This window comes from Salminus brasiliensis, chromosome 14 (assembly GCF_030463535.1).
Source record: "Salminus brasiliensis chromosome 14, fSalBra1.hap2, whole genome shotgun sequence".
In the NCBI taxonomy this organism is placed as follows: Eukaryota; Metazoa; Chordata; class Actinopteri; order Characiformes; family Bryconidae; genus Salminus; species Salminus brasiliensis.
In genome coordinates this window covers 36,494,646-36,518,336 of record NC_132891.1, presented here as the reverse complement: position 1 = coordinate 36,518,336, position 23,691 = coordinate 36,494,646, and the positions used below count along the sequence as shown (strand labels likewise).

The window sequence follows — 23,691 nt, the reverse complement described above, 5'->3', positions numbered from 1 at the left end:
ACTGCTAATACTGTACCCGTATCACTGCTAATACTGTACCTGCATCACTGCTAATACTGTACCCGTTTTACTGCTGATACTGTACCCGTATCACTGCTAATACTGTACCCGTATCACTGCTGATCCTGTACCCCTATCACTGCTGATCCTGTACCCCTATCACTGCTGATACTGTACCCGTATCACTGCTGATCCTGAACCCGTATCACTGCTGATCCTGTACCCGTATCACTGTACCCTTATTACTGTACCTGTATGACTGCTGATACTACACCCGTATCACTGCTGATACTACACCTGTATCACTGCTGATACTGAACTCATATCACTGCTGATACTGTAATCGTATCACTGCTAATACTGAACCCGTGTCACTGCTGAAACTGTACCCGCATCACTGCTAATACTGTACCTGCATCACTGCTGATACTGTACCCGTATCACTGCTGATACTGTACCCGCATCACTACTAATACTGTACCCCCATCACTGCTGATACTGTACCCGTATCACTGCTGATACTGTACCCCTATCACTGCTGATACTGTACCCGTATCACTGTACCTTTATCACTGTACCTGTATGACTGCTGATACTGCACCCGCATCACTGCTGATACTGAACCCATATCACTGCTGATACTGTAATCGTATCACTGCTAATACTGAACCCGTATCACTGCTGATACTGTACCCGCATCACTGCTAATACTGTACCCATATCACTGCACCTGTATCACTGCTGACACTGTACCCGTATCACTGCTGATACTGTACCCCTATCACTGCTGATACTGTACCCCTATCGCTGCTGATCCCGTACCCGTATCACTGCACCTGTATCACTGTGCCTGTATGACTGCTGATACTGCACCCGTATCACTGCTGATACTGAACCCATATCACTGCTGATACTGTAATCGTATCACTGCTAATACTGTACCTGCATCACTGCTGATACTGCACCCATATCACTGTTAATACTGTACCAATATCACTGCTGATCCTGTACCCGTATCACTGCTGATCCTGCACCCGTATCACTGCTGATACTGTACCCGCATCACTGCTGATCCTGTACCCGCATCACTGCTAATACTGTACCCATATCACTGCCGACACTGCACCCGTATCACTGCCGACACTGCACCCGTATCACTGCCGACACTGCACCCGTATCACTGCCGACACTGCACCCGTATCACTGCCGACACTGCACCCGTATCACTGCTGATACTGCACCCGTATCACTGCGGATACTGAACCTGTATCACTGCTAATACTGTACCCGCATCACTGCTGATACTGTACCCCTATCACTGCTGATACTGTACCTGCATCACTGCTGACACTGTACCTGAATCACTGCTAATACTGTACCAGTATCACTGCTGATCCTGTACCCGTATCACTGCTGATCCTGTACCCGCATCACTGCTGATACTGTACCCCTATCACTGCTGATACTGCACCCGCATCACTGCTGATACTGTACCCATATCACTGCTGATACTGCACCCGTATCACTGCTGATACTGCACCCGCATCACTGCTGATACTGCACCCGTATCACTGCTGATACTGCACCCGTATCACTGCTAATACTGTACCCGTATCACTGCTGATACTGCACCCGTATCACTGCTGATACTGTACCCCTATCACTGCTGATCCTGTACCTGTATCACTGTATCCTTACCACTGTACCTGTATGACTGCTGATACTGCACCCGTATCACTGTACCTGTATCACTGCTGACACTGAACCCGTATCACTGCTGATACTGAACCCATATCACTGCTGGCACTGTACCCCTTTCACTGCTGATACTGTACCCATATCACTGCTGATACTGCACCCGCATCACTGCTGATACTGAACCCGTATCACTGCTGATACTGTACCCGTATCACTGCTGATCCTGTACCCGTATCACTGTATCCTTAACACTGTACCTGTATGACTGCTTATACTTCACCCGTATCACTGTACCTGTATCACTGCTGACACTGAATCCGTATCACTGCTGATACTGAACCCGTGTCACTGCTGATACTGTACCCGTATCACTGCTAATACTGTACCCGTATCACTGCTAATACTGTACCCGTATCACTGCTGACACTGCACCAGTATCACTGCTGATACTGCACCCGTATCACTGCTGATACTGTACCCGTATCAATGCTGATCCTGCACCCGTATCACTGCTGATACTGCACCCGTATCACTGCTGATACTGTACCCGTATCACTGCTGAAACTGTACCCCTATCACTGCTGATACTGTACCCCATCACTGCTGATACTGTACCCGTATCACTGCTGATCCTGAACCCGTATCACTGCTGATCCTGTACCCGTATCACTGTACCCTTATCACTGTACCTGTATGACTGCTGATACTGCACCCGTATCACTGTACCTGTATCACTGCTGATACTGAACCTGTATCACTGCTAATACTGTACCCGCATCACTGCTGATACTGTACCCCTATCACTGCTAATACTGTACCTGCATCACTGCTGACACTGTACCTGTATCACTGCTAATACTGTACCCGTATCACTGCTGATCCTGTACCCGTATCACTGCTGATCCTGTACCCGTATCACTGCTGATACTGCACCCGCATCACTGCTGATACTGCACCCGTATCACTGCTGATACTGCACCCGTATCACTGCTGATACTGTACCCGTATCACTGCTGATACTGCACCCGTATCACTGCTGATCCTGCACCCGTATCACTGTACCTGTATCACTGCTGACACTGAACCCGTATCACTGCTGATATTGAACCCATATCAATGCTGGCACTGTACCCGTATCACTGTATCCTTACCACTGTACCTGTATGACTGCTGATACTGCACCCGTATCACTGTACCTGTATCACTGCTGACACTGAATCCGTATCACTGCTGATACTGAACCCGTATCACTGCTAATACTGTACCTGCATCACTGCTAATACTGTACCCATATCACTGCTAATACTGTACCCGTATCACTGCTGATACTGTACCCGTATCACTGCTGATACTGTACCCGTATCACTGCTGATCCTGTACCCGTATCACTGCTGATACTGTACCCGTATCACTGCTGATCCTGCACCCGTATCACTGCTGATCCTGCACCCGTATCACTGCTGATACTGCACCCGTATCACTGCTGATACTGTACCCGTATCACTGCTGATACTGCACCCGTATCACTGCTGATCCTGCACCCGTATCACTGCTGATACTGCACCCGTATCACTGCTGATACTGTACCCGTATCACTGCTGACACTGTACCCCTATGACTGCTGATACTGTACCCCTATCACTGCTGATACTGTACCCGTATCACTGCTGATCCTGAACCCGTATCACTGCTGATCCTGTACCCGTATCACTGTACCCTTATCACTGTACCTGTATGACTGCTGATACTGCACCCGTATCACTGTACCTGTATAACTGCTGATACTGAACCCATATCACTGCTGAAACTGTAATCGTATCACTGCTAATACTGAACCCGTATCACTGCTGATACTGTACCCGCATCACTGCTAATACTGTACCTGCATCACTGCTGATACTGTACCCATATCACTGCTGATACTGCACCGGCATCACTGCTGATACTGCACCCGCATCACTGCTGATACTGTACCCCTTTCACTGCTGATACTGTACCCATATCACTGCTGATACTGCACCCGCATCACTGCTGATACTGCACCCATATCACTGCTGATACTGCACCCGCATCACTGCTGATACTGCACCCGTATCACTGCTGATACTGCACCCGTATCACTGCTGGCACTGTATCCGTATCACTGCTGATACTGTACTGTACCCGTATCACTGCTAATACTGTACCCGTATCACTGCTGACACTGCACCCGTATCACTGCTGATACTGTACTGTACCCGTATCACTGCTGATACTGTACTGTACCCGTATCACTGCTGATACTGTACCCGTATCACTGCTGATACTGCACCCGTATCACTGCTAATACTGTACCTGCATCACTGCTGATACTGTACCCGTATCACTGCTGATACTGTACCCACATCACTGCTGATACTGTACCCGTATCACTGCTGATACTGTACCCATATCACTGCTGGCACTGTACCCCTTTCACTGCTGATACTGCACCCGCATCACTGCTGATACTGCACCCATATCACTGCTGATACTGCACCCGCATCACTGCTGATACTGCACCCGTATCACTGCTGATACTGCACCCGTATCACTGCTGGCACTGTATCCGTATCACTGCTGATACTGTACTGTACCCGTATCACTGCTGATACTGTACCCGTATCACTGCTGATACTGCACCTGTATCACTGCTGATACTGTACCCCTATCACTGCTGACACTGCATCCGTATCACTGCTGATACTGTACTGTACCCGTATCACTGCTGATACTGTACTGTACCCGTATCACTGCTGATACTGCACCCGTATCACTGCTGATACTGCACCCGTATCACTGCTGATACTGCACCTGTATCACTGCTGATACTGTACCCCTATCACTGCTGACACTGCACCCGTATCACTGCTGATACTGTACTGTACCCGTATCACTGCTGATACTGTACTGTACCCGTATCACTGCTGATACTGCACCCCTATCACTGCTGATACTGCACCCGTATCACTGCTGATACTGCACCCGTATCACTGCTGATACTGCACCCGTATCACTGCTGGCACTCTACCCCTATCACTGCTGATCCTGCACCCGTATCACTGCTGATACTGTACCCCTATCACTGCTGATACTGCACCCGTATCACTTCTGATCCTGCACCCGTATCACTGCTGATCCTGCACCCGTATCACTGCTGATACTGTACCCGTATCACTGCTGATACTGTATCCGTATCACTGCTGATACTGTACCCGTATTAAAGCTGACACTGTACCCGTATCACTGCACCTGTATCACTGCACCCGTGTCACTGCTGACACTGTACCCGTATCACTGCATCTGTCTCACTGCACCTATATCACTGCTGATACTGTACCCGTACCCGTATCACTGTACCTGTATCACTGCTGATACTGCACCCGTATCACTGCTGATACTGTACCCATATCACTGCTACTACTGTACCTGCATAACTGCTAATACTGTACCCGTATCACTGCTACTACTGTACCTGCATCACTGCTAATACTGTACCCGTATCACTGCTGATACTGCACCCGTATCACTGCTAATACTGTACCCATATCACTGCTGATCCTGTACCCGTATCACTGCTGATCCTGTACCCGCATCACTGCTAATACTGTACCCCTATCACTGCTGATACTGTACCCCTATCACTGCTGATACTGTACCCCTATCACTGCTGATCCTGAACCCGTATCACTGCTGATCCTGTACCCGTATCACTGTACCCTTATCACTGTACCTGTATGACTGCTGATACTGCACCCGTATCACTGTACCTGTATCACTGCTGATACTGAACCCGAATCACTGCTGATACTGTAATCGCATCACTGCTAATACTGTACCCACATCACTGCTGATACTGTACCCGTATCACTGCTGATACTGTACCCATATCACTGCTGATACTGTACCCATATCACTGCTGGCACTGTACCCGTATCACTGCTGATACTGTACCCGTATCACTGCTGATACTGCACCTGTATCACTGCTGATACTGTACCCCTATCACTGCTGACACTGCATCCGTATCACTGCTGATACTGTACTGTATCCGTATCACTGCTGATACTGTACCCGTATTAAAGCTGACACTGTACCCGTATCACTGCACCTGTATCACTGCACCCGTGTCACTGCTGACACTGTACCCGTATCACTGCATCTGTCTCACTGCACCTATATCACTGCTGATACTGTACCCGTACCCGTATCACTGTACCTGTATCACTGCTGATACTGAACCCGAATCACTGCTGATACTGTAATCGCATCACTGCTAATACTGTACCCACATCACTGCTGATACTGTACCCGTATCACTGCTGATACTGTACCCATATCACTGCTGATACTGTACCCATATCACTGCTGGCACTGTACCCGTATCACTGCTGATACTGTACCAGTATCACTGCTGATACTGCACCCGTATCACTGCTGATACTGCACCCCTATCACTGCTGATACTGTACCCGTATTATTGCTGACACTGTACCCGTATCACTGCACCTGTATCACTGCACCCGTATCACTGCTGACACTGTACCCGTATCACTGCATCTGTATCACTGCACCTGTATCACTGCTGATACTGTACCCGTACCCATATCACTGTACCTGTATCACTGCTGATACTGCACCCATATCACTGCTGATACTGTACCCATATCACTGCTACTACTGTACCTGCATCACTGCTAATACTGTACCCGTATCACTGCTACTACTGTACCTGCATCACTGCTAATACTGTACCCGTATCACTGCTGATACTGTACCCGTATCACTGCTAATACTGTACCCGTATCACTGCTGATCCTGTACCCGTATCACTGCTGATCCTGTACCCGTATCACTGCTAATACTGTACCCGTATCACTGCTGATCCTGTACCCGTATCACTGCTGATCCTGTTCCCGCATCACTGCTAATACTGTACCCGTATCACTGCTGACACTGTACCCCTATCACTGCTGATACTGTACCCCTATCACTGCTGATACTGTACCCGTATCACTGCTGATCCTGAACCCGTATCACTGCTGATCCTGTACCAGTATCACTGTACCCTTATCACTGTACCTGTATGACTGCTGATACTGCACCTGATCACTGTACCTGTATCACTGCTAATACTGAACCCGTATCACTGCTGATACTGTACCCGCATCACTGCTAATACTGTACCCGTATTACTGCTGATACTGCACCCGTATCACTGCTGATCCTGTACCTGCATCACTGCTAATACTGTACCCGTATCACTGCTGATACTGTACCCGTATCACTGCTGATACTGCACCCGTATCACTGCTGATCCTGTACCCGCATCACTGCTGATACTGTACCCGTATCACTGCTGACACTGCACCCGTATCACTGCTGATACTGTACCCGTATCACTGCTGACCCTGCACCCGTATCACTGCTGATACTGCACCCGTATCACTGCTGATACTGTACCCGTATCACTGCACCCGTATCACTGCTGGCACTGTACCCCTATCACTGCTGATACTGTACCCCTATCACTGCTGATACTGTACCCCTATCACTGCTGATCCTGCACCCGTATCACTGCTGATCCTGCACCTGCATCACTGCTGATACTGCACCCCTATCACTGCTGATACTGTACCCGTATTATTGCTGACACTGTACCCGTATCACTGCACCTGTATCACTGCACCCGTATCACTGCTGACACTGTACCCGTATCACTGCATCTGTATCACTGCACCTGTATCACTGCTGATACTGTACCCGTACCCATATCACTGTACCTGTATCACTGCTGATACTGCACCCGTATCACTGCTGATACTGTACCCATATCACTGCTACTACTGTACCTGCATCACTGCTAATACTGTACCCGTATCACTGCTACTACTGTACCCGTATCACTGCTGATACTGTACCCGTATCACTGCTGATACTGTACCCGTATCACTGCTGATCCTGTACCCGTATCACTGCTGATACTGTACCCGTATCACTGCTGATCCTGTACCCGTATCACTGCTGATCCTGTTCCCGCATCACTGCTAATACTGTACCCGTATCACTGCTGACACTGTACCCCTATCACTGCTGATACTGTACCCCTATCACTGCTGATACTGTACCCGTATCACTGCTGATCCTGAACCCGTATCACTGCTGATCCTGTACCCGTATCACTGTACCCTTATCACTGTACCTGTATGACTGCTGATACTGCACCTGATCACTGTACCTGTATCACTGCTAATACTGAACCCGTATCACTGCTGATACTGTACCCGTATCACTGCTGATACTGTAATCGTATAACTGCTAATACTGAACCCGTATCACTGCTGATACTGTAATCGTGTCACTGCTAATACTGAACCCGTATCACTGCTGATACTGTACCCGTATCACTGCTAATACTGTACCCGCATCACTGCTAATACTGTACCTGCATCACTGCTGATACTGTACCCATATCACTGCTGATACTGTAATCGTGTCACTGCTAATACTGAACCCGTATCACTGCTGATACTGTACCCGTATCATTGCTGATACTGTACCCGTATCACTGCTGATACTGTACTGTACCCGTATCACTGCTGATACTGCACCCGTATCACTGCTGATACTCCACCCATATCACTGCTACTACTGTACCTGCATCACTGCTAATACTGTACCCGTATCACTGCTACTACTGTACCTGCATCACTGCTAATACTGTACCCATATCACTGCTACTACTGTACCTGCATCACTGCTGATACTGAACCGGTATCACTGCTGATACTGCACCCGTATCACTGCTGATACTGCACCCTTATCACTGCTGATACTGCACCCTTATTACTGCTGATACTGCACTCGTATCACTGCTGATACTGCACCCCTATCACTGCTGATACTGTACCCGTATCACTGCTGATACTGAACCGGTATCACTGCTGATACTGCACTCGTATCACTGCTGATACTGCACTCGTATCACTGCTGATACTGCACCCGTATCACTGCTGATACTGCACCCTTATCACTGCTGATACTGCACCCTTATTACTGCTGATACTGTACCCGTATCACTGCTGATACTGCACCCGTATCACTGCTGATACTGCACCCTTATCACTGCTGATACTGCACCCGTATCACTGCTGATACTGTACCCGTATCACTGCTGATCCTGCACCCGTATCACTGCTGATACTGTACCCGTATCATTGCTGATCCTGCACCCGTATCACTGCTGATACTGTACTGTATCCGTATCACTGCTGATACTGTACTGTACCCGTATCACTGCTGATACTGTACCCGTATCACTGGTGATACTGCACCCGTATCACTGCTGATACTGCACCCGTATCACTGCTGATAATGCACCCGTATCACTGCTGATCCTGCATCCGTATCACTGCTGATACTGTACCCATATCACTGCTGATCCTGCACCCGTATCACTGCTGATACTGCACCCGTATCACTGCTGATCCTGCACCCGTATCACTGCTGATACTGTACCCGTATCACTGCTGATACTGTACCCGTATCACTGCTGATCCTGCACCCGTATCACTGCTGATACTGCACCCGTATCACTGCTGATAATGCACCCGTATCACTGCTGGCACTCTACCCCTATCACTGCTGATCCTGCACCCGTATCACTGCTGATACTGTACCCATATCACTGCTGATCCTGCACCCGTATCACTGCTGGCACTGTACCCATATCACTGCTGATCCTGCACCCGTATCACTGCTGGCACTGTACCCGTATCACTGCTGATACTGTACCCGTATCACTGCTGATCCTGCACCCGTATCACTGCTGATACTGTACCCGTATTACTGCTGATCCTGCACCCGTATCACTGCTGATACTGTACTGTATCCGTATCACTGCTGATACTGTACCCGTATCACTGCTGATACTGTGATTCGGGTATTACTGCTGACACTGCGAATCACTGCGGAGTAGCAGACAAGGTGGAGGAGGATGGCGAAACTTTGACAGTTTTTAAATTAAAGATTCAGGTGCTGTTCTGTTAGCAGTGAAGGAAAATACACAATTAATAGATATTCACTAACAGAAACAACAGAAATCTTCAGCATAATCTGTTACACCCAAATCAGATGTGTGTAAACAAAGTAGAGTCAGATTCTGGCAGAAAGTTGGAATTCGGCACAACACCTGCAGCTTGAGAGAAGTGCTGTTACGCAGGACAAAAGGCCAGTACATCAAAGAGTAAAATGTAGACATGCCTGTCCTGTGTACTGGTGAGTTCAGGCCCAGTTCAAGCACTGACATTTTTTGCTCAGTGTTTTCCTTCAAACTTTTTAAAAACCTCAGTCATAATGAATAAATACGTTAGGGGAATTTACCCAAACCTCTATTTTGGATGTTTTCTAGATGCATTAACCAGCTTTTTATGTCAATTCATGCAGTTTCAATATAATAATTTTCTTCACCAGTGACTGCTAAATGATAATTAGAGATATATTCATTTATGTATGCTTATTAAGTTGCTAAAATTAATTTCATGAAACCAAAATATGTACAAAATTAAATAAACGTCTTTCTTAGCAAAATCTACCTTTTCTCTTTTTTATGGGTTGTAGTTTGTGTTGGTGGGGGATAAACTGCTCCAGTCTCTGGTTGTTTAAAGAAAGTAAAGTCAGCGGATCACTTACACAGCTGGCTTTGCCCTGGATTCAGCAGCTGTGAGTCTGCTCAGTATCAGCGGAGCAAATGAAGACTGTGGATGTGCAGGAATCAGGGTTCCTCTCATTTCCACTGAGAGACAGGGACCTGTGCTAATGATGCCTACAGGATGGGACCTCCTGAATACGTTGTTAATATTTATACACATGAAAACAGATCTTTGAGGGTCTGCAGTGATCACTCAGTGGTAACGAACTACCAGGGGGTTTCCCATGAACTAGAACATGGCAGGAACAGATTTACAGTGTTCCTGTAAGGTTAACTCCTGAGGAATATTGTCGGAAATTGTTTGGTAATTTTTTGCTTCAGTTCTCTGAGAGAATCTTTATTAGTAACACATCACATCAGCACTAGACTGGCTCTATATCTGTATAAATTTAATTCATTATCTGCCAGAGTGCTGTCTCTGTGATAGGCTTTTTATGGAAATGTATGAGCTTAGCTATTGGACAGCTTTCTCCATGATTTTATAAATAAAGAGAAGATCTGAAATGTGATTTAAATTGATTTTATTACACTTGAAAAGGGGCATGGGTCTGTAACTCAATAGTTTATATGGATCAGGTTTCTTGGTCAGTAGTTGAATTATGGGGAGCTTGTAGGAACTGGATGGAGGTGAAAATTAGTGTAATTATCTCTAATTATCAGTCTGTTTTAGTGGGATAATGAATGAACCTTTCTACTTTAGCATCATTACACTCTGTATCTGCATCAGCTGTGTAAGGCAGCAGGCTTGTTGAAATTTTATGTGTGGTTTTAATTGTTTGTGTAATATCAATTTTATTATTAATAAATTCATGAAATCACTGCTACTGCAGGAGGCTGATACTGGAGTTTAGTAGCTGTCTGACTCTAAGTTAGTTTAGAGACTGTGCTGAACAGCAGTCTAGCATTACAGAGAGAGATATAGGAGGCACTTTTCATTAAACTCGTTTTTCATTAAACTAGTTTTATCTTAAGAATAAACAAAATCTTCAGCCCTCACCACTCCATGTGCAGTGCTTTTAAGAAAGGAGAGGAGATGAGGTAATGATGTTAAGAAAAAATGTCATGATACCTATGATATCTAAAGCTTAAATAAAGAAATTGCAATTTGTTTAACTTTCATCACTGTGCACAGTCATTAAGCAGGTGCAAAGATAGTAGGGAATTTAAGCCCACTTTTACTAAAATTAATTAAACTAAACTGAACTAAAGACTAAACTGAACAAACTAAACCTGCAGAAGATCTGCACTGTTTCCAGTAAATAAAGAGAGGTTAAAACTCTCCAGTTTAGCTGTGTTCATACTTTTCACACTTTTTTATAATAGTGGTTCACTGAGACAGACGGAAAGTGTAGCTATAGAAATGAACATATGCCCAAATAAAAAAACAAGTAGCTACCGGAAGAGCTGCTAACTAAACCTGAAAGAAGGACAGAAATACACTCAGTTACAAAAACCTCCCTACCCAGGAAAACAAGAGAAAAGGTAAGAACAGGGTGTGATGAGTCTATGGCTTATAAATGGGTTTATCTCTGATATGCTATAAGGTAGCCCCATATCAGTGCTGTCAGTCTCCAGAAGCTAAGGCCATCTTTACACTGCAGAGAAACCGCTGTCCACATCTGTTTTACTGCCCAAATCCACACACTCCGGTTAGCTGTTCACATTATCTTCCTAATGTGGATTATACCTGATCTCAGTCTGAACAGATCATGTTTTTAATCTGATTCCTTATCTCTGAGATTTGACAATTTTTTTTTTTATAAACCTGAGTTTAAGGTCATGTGTGTGATTTTCTTGTCAGTGTCCGTGCTCTCTTGCTCACTTGATGGAGTGTCGCATGAATTCTGATCTAGCTGTTCAAACTGAGGTCACACTGCTGCACATTAGATGGCAATCAGATTTCAACACCACATATGAAAGAGGCCTGAATCAGAATTCAGTGGGTTCGTTATTGATCACACTGCCATTACAAATTACAAATCAATAAATAAAAAACCAACAAATCGAGTCCCATCTCAAGATGCAGTGTGAACGCAGAATGAGCTTCTGGTGAAGAAAGCAGCACTGAGTGTAATACGGGTGAGAGAGGAGAAGGAGCTTCTTCTGGTGAAGAAAGCAGCACTGAGTGTAATACGGGTGGGAGAGGAGAAGGAGCTTCTTCTGGTGAAGAAAGCAGCACTGAGTGTAATACGGGTGGGAGAGGAGAAGGAGCTTCTTCTGGTGAAGAAAGCAGCACTGAGTGTAATACGGGTGGGAGAGGAGAAGGAGCTTCTTCTGGTGAAGAAAGCAGCACTGAGTGTAATACGGGTGGGAGAGGAGAAGGAGCTTCTTCTGGTGAAGAAAGCAGCACTGAGTGTAATACGGGTGGGAGAGGAGAAGGAGCTTCTTCTGGTGAGGAAAGCAGCACTGAGTGTAATACGGGTGGGAGAGGAGAAGGAGCTTCTTCTGGTGAGGAAAGCAGCACTGAGTGTAATACGGGTGGGAGAGGAGAAGGAGCTTCTTCTGGTGAAGAAAGCAGCACTGAGTGTAATACGGGTGGGAGAGGAGAAGGAGCTTCTTCTGGTGAGGAAAGCAGCACTGAGTGTAATACGGGTGAGAGAGGAGAAGGAGCTTCTTCTGGTGAAGAAAGCAGCACTGAGTGTAATACGGGTGGGAGAGGAGAAGGAGCTTCTTCTGGTGAAGAAAGCAGCACTGAGTGTAATATGGGTGGGAGAGGAGAAGGAGCTTCTGGTGAAGAAAGCAGCACTGAGTGTAATACGGGTGAGAGGGGAGCTGCTTCTGAGAGAATCCACTTCCTTCCAGAACCTGAGAGTGTGTGAAGAAGAGCTGGTGATCAGGTGAAGATCACACTGGGATTTGACTCTTCTACCAAAGGAGGTAGATTTACTCCTCTACTGTCTAAGTGAGATCCAGTGCTCTCTGGTTCTGCTCCACGTTCTGGTTCTGTTCCATGTTCTGGTTCTAGTTTTAAACTGGGAGGGAGTGTCAGTAGTGGGTTCAGGACTAGATCTAGCTTAAATTCTGGATTCTGTTGTAAGTCTGTGTTCTTCACCACTACTACGCTTTACTAAACGTGGTTGGTGTGGCGCCATAGATGGTGCAACAGATAACACCACCACCTGCCATTGAGTTACAACAACACCTTGTGGGAGACCAGGGTTCGATTCCTGGTCTGGGTGACTATGCTGCGCTACACCAATAAGAGTCCTTGGGCAAGACTCCTAACACTACATTGGCCCACCACTGTAATATGAGTAACCTTGTAAGTCTAAATGCCATAAATGTAAATGTAAACAGTTCTAGAGCCGAGATGATGTCTGGAATTCTGGGAGGCATGATGAACGTCAGTCATTCCTAGAGCATAAAGCTGGATAAATTTAGTACTCAGTTCAGGAGAGTTACTGAGGAGAAACTCTGCAGAGCAGAAAACCTCCAGCAAAATCTACAAACCCTTACAGAACCAATCACACTTTCTGCTGGAGGAACTGTACACACTATGTCTGTCTGAGAGTGAAGAGAGTCCAGACTGTTTATTAGTTTTACTCTTATTCATATTTATTATCTCACTTTCATCTGAGTTTGATTAGTACAGGCTGTAATGTCACTATATAATCTTTACATGTCACTTTACATTTGTCTTTTAATCATCAAAGACTGAGCGACACACTGTACCCAAACTTGAGTGTGTGTGTGATCTGGTTAAGTGAGAGAATGATGATCTTACCTCAGTGTCTCCAGTTTACAGTGTTCACTCTTCAGTCCCCCACTGAGCTCCTTCACTCCTGAATCCCACAGTTTATTCTCAGTCAGGTTCAGATCTTTCAGTGAGTTCACTGATCTGAGAACTGAGGCCAGATCTGAACAGCTTGTCTCTGTGAGATTACAGGTATTCAATCTAGAACAGAAATGGGGAAACATCAGAACACTGCATATAAACATGGAGCAGCAGGAGGAGGGTGAGTTGGAAGTGTAAATGCACTAAAAGTAGTTTGGTGGGAGCGAGCATACACTAGAATAACTGCAGTTTCTCCATTAGAAAATGCTTGGCAGCTTGGCTATCACATCGTGCCTGTCACTCCAAAATCAGTTGACCAATAGAGATTCAAGATGAACCCCTCTCCTAGGGACCCACCCCCTTGTAAAATGTGCAGAAACTTTAAAGAAGAGTAAAAAATCAAATTAATTTGTATAGCACTTTTTACAACTGATGTCACAAAGCAGTTTTACAGAATCAGTAATTAGTAAAAAGACAAGAAATCAACAGTCTAAAAAGACATGCAAATCTAAGACCCTCAGTGAGCAGCCAAACACAACAGTGGCAAGAAATAACTCCCTCAGAGCTGGAGGAAGAAACCTTGGGAGAAACCAAGACTCACGAGTAGTCAAATAAAAGGGAACACTTAAACAAAACAATATAACTCCAAGTAAATCAAACTTCTGTGAAATCAAACTGTCCACTTAGGAAGCAACACTGATTGACAATCAATTTCACATGCTGTTGTGCAAATGGCATAGACAACAGGTGGAAATTACTGCCAATTAGCAAGACACACTCAATAAAGGAGTGGTTATGCAGGTGGGGACCACAGCCCACTTCTCAGTACCTATGCTTTCTGGCTGATGTTTTAATCACTTTTGAATATTGATGGTGCTTTCACACTCGTAGTAGCATGAGACAGACCGTACAACCTACACAAGTGGTTCAGGTAGTTCAGCTCCTCCAGGATGGCACATCAATGCGAACTGTGGCAAAAAGGTTTGCTGAGTCTGTCAGCGTAGTGTCCAGAGGCTGGAGGCGCTACCAGTAGACAAGCCAGTACACCAGGAGACGTGGAGGAGGCCGTAGGAGGGCAACAACCCAGCAGCAGGACCGCCTTCTCTGCCTTTGTGCAAGGAGGAACAGGAGGAGCACTGCCAGAGCCCTGCAAACTGAGCTCCAGCAGACCACAAATGTGCATGTGTCTGCACAAACGGTTAGAAACTGACTCCATGAAGATGGTGTGAGGGCCCGACGTCCACAGATGGGGGTTGTTCTCACAGCCCAACACCGTGCAGGACGCTTGGCATTTGCCAGAGAACACCAGGACTGGCAAATTTGCCACTGGCGCCCTGTGCTCTTCACAGATGAAAGCAGGTTCACACTGAGCACATGTGACAGACTTGACAGAGTCTGGAGATGCCGTGGAGAGCGATCTGCTGCCTGCAACATCCTTCAGAATGACCGGCAGTGGGTCAGTAATGGTGTGGGGTGGCATTTCTTTGGAGGGCCGCACAGCCCTCCATGTGTTCGCCAGAGGTAGCCTGACTGCTATTAGGGTACCGAGATGAGATCCTCAGACCCCCTGTGAGACCATATGCTAGTGCGGTTGGCCCTGGGTTCCTCCTAATGCAGGACAATGCTAGACCTCATGTGGCTGGAGTGTGTCAGCAGTTCCTGCAAGATGAAGGCATTGAAGCTATGGACTGGCCCACCCGTTCCCCAGACCTGAATCCGATTGAGCACATCTGGGACATCATGTCTCGCTCCATCCACCAGCGTCACGTTGTACCACAGACTGTCCAGGAGTTGGCGGATGCTTTAGTCCAGGTCTGGGAGGAGATCCTCATCAGGAGCATGCTCAGGCGTTGTAGGGACGTCATACAGGCACGTGGAGGCCACACAATACTGAGCCTCATTTTGACTTGTTTTAAGGACATTAGATCAAAGTTGGATCAGCCTGTAGTGTGTTTTTCCACTTTAATTTTGTGTGTGACTCCAAATCCAGGCCTCCATTGGTTAATTAAATTGATTTCCATTGATGGTTTTTGTGTGATTTTGTTGTCAGCACATTCAACTTTGTACAGAACAAAGTATTCAATGAGAATTTTTTATTTGTTTCATTCGTAACAATGCTTTATTTCGATTCTCAACATTTTGCTTGTAGCTGTTTATTTTGTGTAAAACTTAGAAAAAAATGTGTCCTGCATGCAGAATTCTGCAGATTGATTTTACATGTCCAAAGAAAAATAAACAACAAGCAGGGCTGAATTAGGCCGATTCCCATTGATCACATATTTTTGAAAAAAAAAAGAGCTCTTACATTCTGGATGCTTCTGAAATCAAGTCCCAAAATAAGCCTTTAGTTTCACACACTCTAATCCCAAGGGCTGGTCCCTGAAAAGAGTCCCCTGAGTCAACTGATTCAGAGACTGACCCCAAACAACCCCAACTCTCCCCCCAACTCCAATGACCAGCACTGCTTCCCAAACACCAATTACAGTAAACCAAGTTATTACGTTAAAGGCACGAGTAAAAACACATCTCATGGTGTCAAGTTATTTCTCGGAACTCTTTCTCTCAGGCACATGCCTCAACTAGTAATGTAGTTTCCACCAGTAGACCGCTGCCTCTTAGCTAAGAATTACTACATTTAAAGGACTTTTTTGTTACTTGTAACTTTGACTTTATTTCCAGTATATTATGAATCTGTTTTTAACCACTACTTTTAACACACTTTCTAAACAACATTCTTTTGTTTCAAAAGTGAACATATTTTCCCTCTACTGGTTTCCCCAAAAACATCAGAATGATTAGAACAATATCAGCCCCTTCATCTTTTTGTCATTTCCCCCTTTTGAGTTCATATGTCCAGTCTAGCAGGAGGCCTAGACAATCTCTTGTTGTGAAAAATCCAGTTGGACAGAGATGTCAAACAAAAGTTGTCAAACTAGCTGTTTCCACCACCACTGGGCGTGTGAGTCAGTCCAATGACAGAACCATGTGCTCTGTAGCATGGCCTGTCTCTCCCACACCGCTTGAACCTACTTTCAGAACTTCTGTAGATTAGGCCACTCTAGAGTCAAGTTTCCAGGAGGTTGGGGTAATGCAGTGCGTAAGGAGAGAGGGAAGAAGCTGAGAGGGAGAGAAGCCTTGCTCTAAAAGCGTTGTTCTGTAAGTAACTACAGTGCTTAGCTGTAGCTCCACTCTGCTTCCCCAGTTGCTTGAAAGCAGTGTGGGCTGCTGGTGGTCTGTATGAGGTTAAAGTCTCTTGCAGAGGTTTGAAAGGTGTCATGACACAAACTGAGGTCCATTATCAGAACGACCACCATCTTCTGTTTCTCATTTTTCCTCAGACAGCGCCTACGTTATTGTGTTAATGCCCTTTAATGCAGTACAGCTTGTTGTTTTTTCACAATCTCATTCAGGTACATTTTTTGTATTGGATTACTGAGAGTTAAATTAGGATCTACTGTAGAAGTTCAGGCAATCTGTGGTTTCTGATTCCCACTACTATTCTATCCATGATTAGCTCTTCTTTCAGTGAGCATTATGTACTTCTGTAATAAATGCCTCTGCATCTTCTCCCTATTCTTGGCATCTATGATTGAACTGGGCTCTCCCAAATATTATGTTATGTCTATTTTCTTTTTGTCTGACTCACTTAGTGGCAACACTGCTAGGATATCATACAAAGGGTTAACCTGATGCTCCTCTGGTTTTGTGATCAGTCCTGATGCTACACAAAAGCGCTCAAACCGCCTGATCCATCTGGACCACTCTGATGTGTTCTAGAAGGTACTCAATAAAAAGTCTCCTCAGCTACAGTATTTGTCTCCATGCCCTCCCCTTCCAAAGTTCACTCAGCAAGGGCAACAGCTTCCTCACCCACTTCCTTCCCGTGAGGTGCCTTTACCTGCACCAGAGGGACTGGTATCAGAGGTCGCAAACACAACATAATCAAAACCATCAATTTTGAATTTTAATGCGACATTCAGCTCTTCATCTTTAATGAAAGGTGGGACATTCGACAGTGTCATTTTCTTAGCAGGTCCAGTCTAGACCATGGTGTTGGCTTTCTCGATGCTATCCAGAAAGATCACCACAGCACTGTTCATCCTGGAGGCAGACAAAATGTTGCCATATCCAACAACCTCCAACCTCCAACAACCTCCCCCACAGCCAGGCTGCACTCCCAGGGGCATCCCACTCCCAGTCCTGCATGCAGAATTCTGTACAGTGGTTTTACATGTCCAAATAAAAACCCAACTAATGCAGACAGGGCTGAATTCGGCCAATTCCCACTGATCCTCAACACTGAAAGAGCTCTTACATTCTGGATGTAGGAGCTCTTTTTACCTAGAACACTGGTAAAAACTCACTGGAACACCAAACTCACTCCCAAAATAGACTGAACTGCTTTCTGACCCTAAAACATGAAAACACCCTGATATGAAGCAGAGGCCGATCCTCACCACATACAGACTCAGTGACCACAGCCTGACCATCCAGAGAGGCAGGTATAAAAAGTCCTGGATCCCGAGAGAGGAGTGTATGGTCACTGCAGGACAGGTGAGGTTGAGACAGAGGTGCACTTTCTCCTAAACTGCCCCAAATGTGAACCAATCAGAGATAAATATTTTAATCAGTTTAAGAAAGGTGGGGTAAGTTTCTGAGCCCTGTGACAGAGCCAAAAACTGCCTGTTCTATTAGGAGAGGGTCAGGGGCATACTGGGACCCCAAAAAATCCTGTCTTGGCATTTCGGACCAGACCAGACCAGCCCACATTCGATAACACTTACCTTTTCGGTCTCTTGAATGTGCAACTCCGGTCTCTTGAATGTGCAATTTTATTTTTTGGCATTTTGTTGTGGGTGATGATCCAAAAAGCTCTGTAACATAGAAGGCTCAGGACGAGCAAAAATACTCTCCTCTTTTGGGGCTAACTATCAACTTAGCTCAACAAAACATGAATAGATGGTGAGACGGTGGGGGGAGTTTTTTTTTTACATAAGGATGCTTTATTGGATTCTCTGATAAACAGACACACAGCTGCACTGGCATTACACTGGCAATGAATAAAATGATGTCATTTTAAAATGTGTGATTTTCTTTCATTGTAGCCTACATTGTAGCCTACACTGCCGAAACACATGTTTTCCAGGCCAAAAAAGTAGCTTAGCCTAGGCCTACAATTCATAGCCTAACAACAAAATCAGAATGCTGCCCATTGACTAAAACACTAAACTCTGTTGTCTGAAGCAAATGTTGAGTGCCCTGAACCCATTTATTGAAAGGGTCACCATTTTGGTAAAGGTGCACGTATTTGTCACTGTACAGCGAAATGTGATCTCCGCATTTAACCCATCTGTGGTAGTGAACACACACACTAGTGAACTAGGGGCAGTGAGTACACACACACCCAGAGCGGTGGGCAGCCAACTCCAGCGCCCGGGGAGCAGAGAGGGTAAAGGGCCTTGCTCAAGGGCCCAACAGTGGCAGCTTGCCGAGCCCGGGAATCGAACCCACAACCCTGTTATCAATAGCCCAGAGTTAGGCAAACATATCACCCATATCACCAAAACACATTTTGCATGGGAAAAGGGTCATTGTGTTTTCCTTTTTTCTATGTTGTGTGTAATGACTGTTCAGTGGTGTTTTCATTTGGAGTGATTTAAGGTCTGATCTGACAACATTGCCAGGTTTTGAGCACTGTTTGAACTGTTTGGTTTTGCAGGAAGAGTCAAAGGTTTTGTGTTTACAGTTTAGAGAAATGAATGGATGGTTTCAAGAAATGTGTCTTTTGAGAAAAACTGTATTCATATAAACACTATGATTGCAATGCTTACTTCTTTTTCACATAGAAAAATTATTAAATATATTAATAAATAATTTATAATTAACATTATTAGAATGTGAAAAGAATTTAAGAGAGAGTATGTGGGCTGTGTGTGTGTGAGAGACAGAGAGAGTGTGTGTGTGTGGGTGTGTGCGTGTGTGTGTGTATGAGAGAGAGAGCATATGTGTGTCTGTGTAAGTGTGTGTGTGTGTGTGTGTGTGAGAGAGTCTACCAGTAATAGATGATCTTACCTCAGTGTCTCCAGTTTACAGTGCTCGCTCTTCAGTCCCTCACTGAGCTTCTTCACTCCTGAATCCTGCAGTTTATTCTCACTCAGGTTCAGCTCTTTCAGTGAGTTCACTGATCTGAGAACTAAGGCCAGATCTGAACAGCTTTTATCTGTGAGAGCACAGAATTCCAGACTGGGAGAGAAAAGACACATTATTAGATAAATCACTGGCACATTTTAATGACCTGTTTTCTATGTTTTGATCTTAATGGAGAATCCAACCACAAAATGACTCCAGCGGTCAGTACCGGGTAACACTGATGTTCTTACAGCATATCAGAGTTAAGTGCTTACAGCTGGTTTACTGTGATTTACTGTGGTTAGAACTGTGATTATACAAGATGTTCAATAATTCATAAGAGAAAATATAAATGATTAATGGCGCTGCTGTAAGACAGTGGTTTCCAACTCTGTTTTCTTGATGGAGTGTCGCATGAATTCTGATCTAGCTGTTCAAACTGAGGTCACACTGCTGCACATTAGATGGCAATCAGATTTCAACACCACATATGAAAGAGGCCTAAATCAGAATTCAGTGGGTTCGTTATTGATCACACTGCCATTACAAATTACAAATCAATAAATAAAAAACCAACAAATCGAGTCCCATCTCAAGATGCAGTGTGAACGCAGAATGAGCTTCTGGTGAAGAAAGCAGCACTGAGTGTAATACGGGTGGGAGAGGAGAAGGAGCTTCTTCTGGTGAAGAAAGCAGCACTGAGTGTAATACGGGTGGGAGAGGAGAAGGAGCTTCTTCTGGTGAGGAAAGCAGCACTGAGTGTAATACGGGTGGGAGAGGAGAAGGAGCTTCTTCTGGTGAAGAAAGCAGCACTGAGTGTAATACGGGTGGGAGAGGAGAAGGAGCTTCTTCTGGTGAGGAAAGCAGCACTGAGTGTAATACGGGTGGGAGAGGAGAAGGAGCTTCTTCTGGTGAAGAAAGCAGCACTGAGTGTAATACGGGTGAGAGAGGAGAAGGAGCTTCTTCTGGTGAGGAAAGCAGCACTGAGTGTAATACGGGTGGGAGAGGAGAAGGAGCTTCTTCTGGTGAGGAAAGCAGCACTGAGTGTAATACGGGTGGGAGAGGAGAAGGAGCTTCTTCTGGTGAGGAAAGCAGCACTGAGTGTAATACGGGTGGGAGAGGAGAAGGAGCTTCTTCTGGTGAAGAAAGCAGCACTGAGTGTAATACGGGTGGGAGAGGAGAAGGAGCTTCTTCTGGTGAAGAAAGCAGCACTGAGTGTAATACGGGTGGGAGAGGAGAAGGAGCTTCTTCTGGTGAGGAAAGCAGCACTGAGTGTAATACGGGTGGGAGAGGAGAAGGAGCTTCTTCTGGTGAGGAAAGCAGCACTGAGTATAATACGGGTGAGAGAGGAGAAGGAGCTTCTTCTGGTGAGGAAAGCAGCACTGAGTGTAATACGGGTGAGAGAGGAGAAGGAGCTTCTTCTGGTGAGGAAAGCAGCACTGAGTGTAATACGGGTGAGAGAGGAGAAGGAGCTTCTTCTGGTGAGGAAAGCAGCACTGAGTGTAATACGGGTGAGAGAGGAGAAGGAGCTTCTTCTGGTGAGGAAAGCAGCACTGAGTGTAATACGGGTGAGAGAGGAGAAGGAGCTTCTTCTGGTGAGGAAAGCAGCACTGAGTGTAATACGGGTGGGAGAGGAGAAGGAGCTTCTTCTGGTGAGGAAAGCAGCACTGAGTGTAATACGGGTGGGAGAGGAGAAGGAGCTTCTTCTGGTGAGGAAAGCAGCACTGAGTGTAATACGGGTGGGAGAGGAGAAGGAGCTTCTTCTGGTGAAGAAAGCAGCACTGAGTGTAATACGGGTGGGAGAGGAGAAGGAGCTTCTTCTGGTGAAGAAAGCAGCACTGAGTGTAATACGGGTGGGAGAGGAGAAGGAGCTTCTTCTGGTGAGGAAAGCAGCACTGAGTGTAATACGGGTGGGAGAGGAGAAGGAGCTTCTTCTGGTGAGGAAAGCAGCACTGAGTATAATACGGGTGAGAGAGGAGAAGGAGCTTCTTCTGGTGAGGAAAGCAGCACTGAGTGTAATACGGGTGAGAGAGGAGAAGGAGCTTCTTCTGGTGAGGAAAGCAGCACTGAGTGTAATACGGGTGAGAGAGGAGAAGGAGCTTCTTCTGGTGAGGAAAGCAGCACTGAGTGTAATACGGGTGAGAGAGGAGAAGGAGCTTCTTCTGGTGAGGAAAGCAGCACTGAGTGTAATACGGGTGAGAGAGGAGAAGGAGCTTCTTCTGGTGAGGAAAGCAGCACTGAGTGTAATACGGGTGAGAGAGGAGAAGGAGCTTCTTCTGGTGAAGAAAGCAGCACTGAGTGTAATACGGGTGAGAGAGGAGAAGGAGCTTCTTCTGGTGAGGAAAGCAGCACTGAGTGTAATACGGGTGGGAGAGGAGAAGGAGCTTCTTCTGGTGAGGAAAGCAGCACTGAGTGTAATACGGGTGAGAGAGGAGAAGGAGCTTCTTCTGGTGAAGAAAGCAGCACTGAGTGTAATACGGGTGGGAGAGGAGAAGGAGCTTCTTCTGGTGAAGAAAGCAGCACTGAGTGTAATACGGGTGAGAGAGGAGAAGGAGCTTCTTCTGGTGAAGAAAGCAGCACTGAGTGTAATACGGGTGGGAGAGGAGAAGGAGCTTCTTCTGGTGAAGAAAGCAGCACTGAGTGTAATACGGGTGGGAGAGGAGAAGGAGCTTCTTCTGGTGAAGAAAGCAGCACTGAGTGTAATACGGGTGGGAGAGGAGAAGGAGCTTCTTCTGGTGAGGAAAGCAGCACTGAGTGTAATACGGGTGAGAGAGGAGAAGGAGCTTCTTCTGGTGAGGAAAGCAGCACTGAGTGTAATACGGGTGGGAGAGGAGAAGGAGCTTCTTCTGGTGAAGAAAGCAGCACTGAGTGTAATACGGGTGAGAGAGGAGAAGGAGCTTCTTCTGGTGAAGAAAGCAGCACTGAGTGTAATACGGGTGGGAGAGGAGAAGGAGCTTCTTCTGGTGAAGAAAGCAGCACTGAGTGTAATACGGGTGGGAGAGGAGAAGGAGCTTCTTCTGGTGAAGAAAGCAGCACTGAGTGTAATACGGGTGGGAGAGGAGAAGGAGCTTCTTCTGGTGAGGAAAGCAGCACTGAGTGTAATACGGGTGGGAGAGGAGAAGGAGCTTCTTCTGGTGAGGAAAGCAGCACTGAGTGTAATACGGGTGGGAGAGGAGAAGGAGCTTCTTCTGGTGAGGAAAGCAGCACTGAGTGTAATACGGGTGGGAGAGGAGAAGGAGCTTCTTCTGGTGAGGAAAGCAGCACTGAGTGTAATACGGGTGGGAGAGGAGAAGGAGCTTCTTCTGGTGAGGAAAGCAGCACTGAGTGTAATACGGGTGGGAGAGGAGAAGGAGCTTCTTCT

The 23,691-nt window shown here is 46.0% G+C and overlaps 1 protein-coding gene across 2 annotated transcripts in view; it reads right to left on the bottom strand.

Annotated features, from left to right (window-relative positions):
* LOC140577234 (ribonuclease inhibitor-like) overlaps window positions 1-23,691 on the bottom strand; it is a 237,155-nt gene that overhangs the window by 171,562 nt on the left and 41,902 nt on the right. For both annotated transcript variants that reach the window (XM_072697104.1, XM_072697103.1), the window contains exons 9-10: window positions 20,274-20,444; window positions 14,151-14,321 (exon numbers count right to left, since the gene is read on the bottom strand). In XM_072697104.1, coding sequence (XP_072553205.1) covers window positions 14,151-14,321; window positions 20,274-20,444 — 342 coding nt within the window. The remainder of the gene's footprint in view (window positions 1-14,150; window positions 14,322-20,273; window positions 20,445-23,691) is intronic.